Below are 7,927 nucleotides of genomic sequence, written 5' to 3' on the forward strand. Positions count from 1 at the left end.
ATTCAATATTCAATTACCTAATTCAATATTTAATTACCTAAATGAAAGTAAATTGAATATTTATTTTATAACAATAAATGAAATTGATAAAAAAATAAATGATAGTTATGAATTATGATAAACTTTCATTTATAACTTGAATACAAATCATAAACACTCAAAGTCTTTAGAGAAACATGGATAATATGTAATGTGATTACATACAATTATTTCTTTGATATTGTCCAATTAAGATTATATAATTTATAATTTAAAATAAAATTTGATTATTATTATTATTATTTATTTAAAATCTGTATTAAAAATATGAATAGTTTAATCTTAGAAACATCCCTATACGTAACACGGGATTATAACGGCGTATGTTCTAAACATTTAATTATATAACATGTCAAAGATAAGTTGGATTTGGAAGATACATTAAAGCTAGAGCAAGCCTCATAGCTCATAAAATTAACACACCAATGAAATACTTAACTAAAAACAGGGGTTTGAAGTCACGCCTTGCGGGATATGAGCTGAATTGTTACCCACACTAAACCAACATTGATGGGTGCCCAAATCACTTATTTTCTTACTAAGCAAATACACAAAATATAAGTCTATACTTACCCCATTGACTTCTTAGATATGAGGTGGTGGTATTCATATATAGACGCCACATCAACATGTATGTGTTTTCACTAGTATTTTTGTCAACAATTAAACCCATAAAAACAAGCGACAGAAACTAAAATCAATAAAAAAAGGAAATCATTTAAGAAACATTTATTCATTCGGTGAAGCAATATGTCAGCGTTCAACCGACACCATTCTATAAAATGAAAGACAATCAAGTAACTGTAAACACAACCAAAATGATGAAGCAGAACGAAAGAACCAGTAGCAGCAATTGCGAAGTAAAACTCGAAACCCTAAACAGAGTACTCATAAAACCCTCCAAACCAACACCACCAAACCTTCAAACCTTCAAACTCTCTTTACTAGATCAACTTTCTCCCAATTTTCATGGCAACACCACTTTCTTCTACCCCAATTACAACAACATTAACCATTCTTCTCACTTCTTAGAAAAATCCAAACTTCTCCAAAACTCACTCTCTCAAACACTCACCCTTTTCTACCCTCTCGCCGGAAACCTCCAAGACGCCGCCACCATTAACTGCAACGACGGCGGCGTTTTCTTCATCGAATCTCAAACCAACACGACTCTCTCCGAAATTCTAACAAACCCCGATTTCGACACCTTCGAATGTTTCCTCCCAAGCACCGACGAAAAACAAATATTAAACCTCTTATTAATCCGATTCACCTTGTTCGATTGCGGTTCCACCGCAATTACCGTATCCCTCACACACAAGATCGCTGACTTCAATACTCTCATCACATTCCTCAAAACATGGACCGCCGTCTGCGGCGGAGACACCAAAATACTCCCTGATTTAACCACCGCCGTTAACCTATTTCCTCCGAGAGAATTTCCCGCCATTTCCGCATCAGTAAAAACTTCAAACAAAAAAATAACTTCTAGAAGATTCATTTTCGAAGCTTCGAAAATAGAAGAACTCAAAACAAGAGTGAAAAGAACAGTCGAATTCAACCCTACAAGAGTAGAAGTTGTTCTTGCACTCATTTGGAAATGTGCTCTTTCTACAACAGCTACGAAAACGACGTCGTTTTTTAAACATTCGATTCTGTTACAGGCAGTTAACCTCCGTACACGAATGGAGCCCACAATTCCGGAAAACGCGGTGGGGAACTTGATATGGCCGTTTTCAGTAACGGTTGAGGATGAATGCCACGTGGCAATAGATGAGATGGTGAAAAGGATGAGAAAGGGTATGAGGGAGTTTATAGAGAGCAAAGTAGAGAGGTTTAAAGAGGAAGGATGGTTTGAATTTGTGATGGAAAGTTTGAAAGAGAGGGTTAAGATTAACGAGGGTAGTTTGGTAATTTACAGGAGTTCGAGTTGGTGTAATTTTCCACTGCTTGAAAATGATTTTGGATGGGGGAAACCTGTGTGGAGTTGTAGTGTGAATAAAGTGGTGAGTAATACGATAGCTTTGATGGATACTAAAGATGGTTGTGGAGTTGAAGCTTTTGTCACTCTTGATGAGGATCACATGGAGTTCTTTCAACAAGATCAAGAGTTGTTAAACTATGCTATGCTCAACCCTAGAATCATCATTTGAGACCATCTCTCATGCTACCATATCAAATATTCCAATAATTTAACACAATGAATTGTATGGTTTTAACTTTAAAGAACAAACACCTATCCTGGGTTAATAAAAATACAAACAAATATATATCCTCCTTCAGGAATTAACAAATAATATTCAATATTTTAAAAATTGAATCGAAAGATCAAACCATCGATATTTACATATTATAGTTTAATTGGTTTAACCAATTAAATTATAAGTGAACCAGACATAAATAAATAAATGTAAAGTTAAGCCCAATATTTACTTAAAAAATGTTAGGTCCAAATGTCCAATACTTTTATTTCAAAAGAATAGTTTTAAAAAAATCATATTAGACCACATAAGCTAGGTCCAAACCTACCCTAATCCATTAGCCAAAACATCTCTTTATATTTTTTCTTATATTGAAATGCGCTGCACAACAGTGGCATTGGCATCACTATCATTTTGCATCTTTTATCAATAAAGTACTTAATACAAGTGTAATTAAATCATAACCCAATTGATAAATATTATAATAGTTAAATTTAACGTCTTGTTTCGAGTTCAAATATGAGACATCGCGTGAGTTAATTACGACAATATTTATCATTTTTTCTAATACAAATAAAAAAACTTAATACTAGTATTTGTTTTCTTGCTATGGGTTTGAAACTCTACATCAACAAAGGAAGTATTCTGTGCTGTCTCCTCTACTTCTTTTTCTCATGAAACTTGTCATAATCTCTTGTTCTCTCTTTTTTTTTGTTCTTCTTTTCATGTACATATTCTGGAGTTTTCTTGAGTTCTTTTTGTTGTTTCTAATTTTGAGATCTAAAAGAGAAAGGAAAATGAGGGCAACATTCATGTTTAGATACCATTTTTTGGACCGGTAACATTAATTATTAAATATATAACAATTAATATTGATTTTACAAATTTACATTTAAAAAAGAGTTATTTAATGTTTCTATTATAATATTTAATAAAAGGTTTTATATTTAGAACAGAGGGAATACATTTTTTCAATCAAGTGATATAGCACTTTAGACAATATTTCGTAATCCAAATCAAATATGAGACAATAATATGATCATATAATAACTTGTCCCTTCCTCAATTTAAAAAAAATAGAATATGTTAAGCAAAATAAGGCATATTAATGAACTAATTAATTAATAAAACTTTGAAGCTTGAACACATGATGAAGGAAGGTGAGTACATTAATGAATTGATCATGTTGATGAAGTTACAAGGATGATAGAATAGAATCACTTGCAAAGGTTGGCAGCAACACAATTCACATTGTTCATCACGAAAGCAAAGTTATCATCATATATGTATGTATTCTTGCGAGAGAGTATATTATACTATATTATATTATATGGTAAATATAATATAATAAGATGACACAATTTTCACACCACCAATTCTATTTCAATAGTTTCCATCATGTTTTTCTCCTGCTTGTCTTTTTCATCATCAGCAAGTTTAATCTTTGCTTGAAATTATTGATTAACGGTATCAATAATATCATCATTTTCATCGAGTGGAATTGGAAACACTTCACAAGTACCCGATGGATTCATAACAACAATGTTTATCACTTCACAAGGAGGTTCTTCCTTTCCAACACCGTAAGTCTTGTAATAAGCATATAACACCATCTGAATTACCCCCAATATGAAACCAACTATATTTGGGATCTGCATTAAACAAATTCAAAATTCTTAATATACCATTAGCCATAATCAAAAATACTATTAATTATTTTATTATAAATAAGTATTTATTATCAAATAATAATTGATTGAATGACTGTTAAAAAATGTATTGTTAGTATTATTCTTTACATTAAATACTCCCATCGATTTTTAATGACAAAATACATACATACATACATATATATATATATATATAAAGGATTAAAGGATATATTATATCTTAGTACCAACATTCTAAGAGATTAAACGTCCCATATAGGCTCTGATACCATAAACTTCCTGGATTAAATGATATGTATCAAAGGTTTTAATTTACTATTGAAGAAAAGCAGATAACAATTCAAATTTATATAAAGCAAAATAAAATAAAACATAATCTATAAGTTATAACATATGAATGCTGGTAAATCGTCAAGAAACCAATCTAAGTCTGTTGTTGATAAAAAGACAATTCGGAAAACTAATTGGAAATAACAAATATATATATATATATATATATATATATATATATATAAACCTTTTTTATATATAAAAAATTGTAGTAATAAATGGTTAACCTTTTATTATAAAAGAAAAAAAAAAGTGATATTTTTTTTTTAATTTAAATGTTACATGTAATAAAAAATAATTGGATGAAGAGTAGTATGGTGTTAAAAAAAATCAAAAATTAAATAAAACTGCAAAATTAAATTGAATTGTTTTTAAACTGAACAAATTATAAAAATTGAAAATCAAATAGTATTTTCAAAACCAGTTTATTAAGCAAACTGAATTTTAAAAATTAGAATCAAATTGATCTAGTTTTCGGTTAAAACAATTAAACCGAGTCGATTTTTAGTTCTAAAAACTATAACCGAATTTGATTTTTAAAATGTAATTATATAAAAGTTGGTTTATAAGAACAAAACTAAATTAAAATCAATCCGATTTTTTGAACTGAAAATCGGTGAAAATCGGTTCGATTCAGTTTTTTCCAAATTGAAAACCGATTTCTAGAGAGTAGCTTATGATTATAATTGTTTAAACAATGAAAGTTGGTTTGATGTTTGATTTAAGAAAATAGTAGTAGATAGGAGTACTTACAAAAACGCACTTATCCTTTTTAAAGTAACCATAGAAAAACCACATTACGGCACTCAATGTAAGTGAAAATGACAAACTGAAGGGCATATACTGTACACTCCTTGTCCGAATAACCTTTACCTGAAGAGAAATAATTTAATTATATTAAGAAGAAAATGAAGAAAATCAAACATATGATAAATAATAAAATTGAGTTACCGCAATGCTTAGAGGTGATGCAAAGACACTGACTGATATGGACATACAAATCCATCCTAACACTTGTACACGCAGATGTTGAGGTATTGCCCATTCTACTATCGACCATATCAAAATGAATGATCCCACATCCATTGCCGCTATTAGTTTTATTGTTAATTTCTGCAATCAAAATATTTTATATTCATTAATTCATTAAAAAAAGGTAATTGGATTTGGGGGGAATAAAAATTTAAAATAAAAAAATATTTACCCTGACTTCTCTGGGAGCATAGATTATGTAGATGATACAGTAGATAGCCTCAACGACACATCCAAATGAGTTAATTGAAATAAGCAATGAAGCATTTGCTTGGATGAAACCATAGTATAACCAAAGCATAGAACTGAATAATGCTACCACGTATGGTAGTGAGTCGAAACCTTCTGTGCATTTGTTTTTGTATATTTGGATAAAAGTTGGCCTGCAATGTATTCAATTCATTTCTTCTTTTAATGTATTCTTTTTAATGAAAAATATTACTAGCAATTGCTATTATTCATTAAACAAAAATGATAATGTTGTACTTACAGTGGGGCCAAGTACACCAAGAAGGAAATGATGTTACCTACGCATCCAAGATTCAAAAGGAAAATAAGTTAAATTAAAAATTAAAAAGTATATTTTAAATATTTTAGAACAGTCTAAAGAATTTTAGAAAAGTTTAAAAATAATTTAAAAAAATACCATATGGTAAGTTAGTTTAACATGTACGGAATCAGGAGCGAAAAAATATTAACTAACTGAATTTGCTAGCTCAATGGAGTGTATATTAAAAGAGAGCAAAAAAACAAATAAAATTCTCAACAACTATATATTTATGTATTTGGAATTTGTGATCAACCTATCCCTCAACTACAATTCATGGTAGTGGGGTAATCACCCATATTTCACTACTTCCAAAAGATGGAAATTAAATAAAATAAAAATAAGTAATAAATAACTTAAAAGAAATTATTGTAAAAACATGTTCATGAATATTTAGAATCATATAAAAGAAAAAAAGTATTGAAAGAAAAAGAAGGCAGAATTAAATCAAGCACATTTGCTGAATCAAAGAACTTGCAATATACGTTTGAGTATTAGAAAAAGAAACAAGAAAGAAAGAAAGAATGAAAATTTTGTCCAAAGATTGCGATGATATGCATTATGTGTTACCTAGTATGCCAAAAATAAAGGCATAGGTCATCATGATTCTCTTCGTCTTCTTTTTCTAATTCCTCTTAAAATTTTGATGAAGCAAAAGAGAAAAGCTAGCACAAGGTTTTGGGGTATGAACTTGGGAGAGGAAAAACCTTAGTTGGGTTTTTCTTCCAAATCAACCCCTCAATCTCATGCAAGCACTGAATGAATTTTGTTGATCAACTCATGCTATATATACACAAATGGACACGGAGTAAGAGAGTTAAAGAAAGAGAAGAAAAATGTGGAAAGAATAAAATAAAATAAAAAGGAACCAAAAACAGAAAAAATGGCACAAAGTATGTAATGTTATTATTAGTGAAGGTGTTGTGTAACCATTCATGCATAATTAAGTCATTCAGGGTTCATGAGGGGTTTATTCTTTTTAGTAGGTAGCGTACCACAAAACCATTTTTTCTTCCCAACTCTTTAATTGAATGCATACGTGGTACATCAATTGTGTATACGTGACAAAAATTGTGACCTATATATATGTAATCAACAATTTATTTCCAATTGCATCAAACTCATAAGAAAGTAACACGTGTAAATAAATTATGGTGTATGGTAGATCTAGATTAATGTATTTTTTAGATTAATCATGAATTATGTCCTTATTAATAAATGGCATTGTAATGTTGTTTCTTGCCATTGTCTAATTGGTGTCGTATTATACTCCCTCATTTAATTAATTTATTTTACATGTTGATGTTATTAAAATAATATTTTTATTTAAATGTATTTAATTTTTAACTTTTCCTAATTTAAGATAAATTAATAATATTGAAATTGTATATTTAAAAATAAATAATTAATGTATCTAGTAATTCAAAAAATTATATTTAAAGTTTAATTGTTTTTTATATATATATATAAAATACATATAATTAGAGATGAAAGAGTACTAGCTAAGCTCCCCTTTCTCTTCCTAAAAAATGTAGCTAAAGAAATTTAGGTAAAGATAATAGAAATATGACAAATGTTAATTAATGAATATTCTTTTTAAGAAATTTAAAATAATTAATGAATATTCTTTTTAAGAAATTTAAAATAGTAAGTCTCTTCATCGAAAGTTTTGTAATTTACGATTTGAAAATTGATATATTTAACTTTTCAATCAATAAATTTTTTCATTTAGAATTCTTAAAGAAGACCCTTAAACAATTGTTAATAAGATCTTAGAAATATTTAGGGTCATCATCTAATTCTAGAATTAAAAAGGAATTTAATTTTGTAAATTGGATCTTCTTTATATCAAATATCACTCTCTTCTATTTTTTTTTCTCTCTTATACATTTTTTAATATATTTTTAAAAAAATTGATAAAAAATAAACAGTAAAATAAACTTTTTATTCTTATAAATATATCATATTTTATTTTTAATTATTCTAAAAAAATTCATCAAACAATAATCTCACAAATATTTTGCATTTACAATTTTAGTATTTGTTTTTAAGTCAACTCATATATATATTTATATATATATATATATATATATATATATATATATATA

The 7,927-nt window shown here is 28.3% G+C and overlaps 2 protein-coding genes across 2 annotated transcripts; one reads left to right on the plus strand and one right to left on the minus strand.

Moving 5' to 3' along the window:
- The first annotated feature begins 857 nt into the window (after positions 1 to 857).
- Positions 858 to 2,294, plus strand: LOC101497773 (stemmadenine O-acetyltransferase-like). Its single transcript, XM_004485467.4, has one exon. It carries the CDS (start codon positions 858 to 860, stop codon positions 2,190 to 2,192), a length of 1,335 nt encoding a protein of 444 aa, XP_004485524.3. The 3' UTR covers positions 2,193 to 2,294.
- A 1,097-nt stretch (positions 2,295 to 3,391) lies between these two features.
- Positions 3,392 to 6,580, minus strand: LOC101498095 (bidirectional sugar transporter N3-like). Its single transcript, XM_012719392.3, has 6 exons — positions 6,390 to 6,580; positions 5,763 to 5,799; positions 5,445 to 5,655; positions 5,192 to 5,353; positions 4,994 to 5,113; positions 3,392 to 3,892 (listed from the first exon to the last, which is right to left on the minus strand). The coding sequence occupies exons 1-6, from the start codon at positions 6,421 to 6,423 to the stop codon at positions 3,695 to 3,697; spliced, it is 762 nt and encodes a 253-aa protein (XP_012574846.1). The 5' UTR covers positions 6,424 to 6,580; the 3' UTR covers positions 3,392 to 3,694.
- Between the last annotated feature and the right edge of the window lie 1,347 nt (positions 6,581 to 7,927).

This window comes from Cicer arietinum, chromosome 1, assembly GCF_000331145.2.
Source record: "Cicer arietinum cultivar CDC Frontier isolate Library 1 chromosome 1, Cicar.CDCFrontier_v2.0, whole genome shotgun sequence".
NCBI classification, from domain to species: Eukaryota; Viridiplantae; Streptophyta; class Magnoliopsida; order Fabales; family Fabaceae; genus Cicer; species Cicer arietinum.

Excerpts from the sequence above, each read along its gene's own strand:
- LOC101497773 (XM_004485467.4), top strand. The coding sequence starts at position 858 with ATGATGAAGCAGAACGAAAGAACCAGTAGCAGCAATTGCGAAGTAAAA.
- LOC101498095 (XM_012719392.3), bottom strand. The coding sequence starts at position 6,423 with ATGATGACCTATGCCTTTATTTTTGGCATACTAG. Across the intron at positions 5,354-5,444 it reads ATGCTCCCAGAGAAGTCAGG|AAATTAACAATAAAACTAAT; the intron begins GTAAATATTTTT and ends TTTTGATTGCAG. Across the intron at positions 5,114-5,191 it reads CATCACCTCTAAGCATTGCG|GTAAAGGTTATTCGGACAAG; the intron begins GTAACTCAATTT and ends ATTTCTCTTCAG.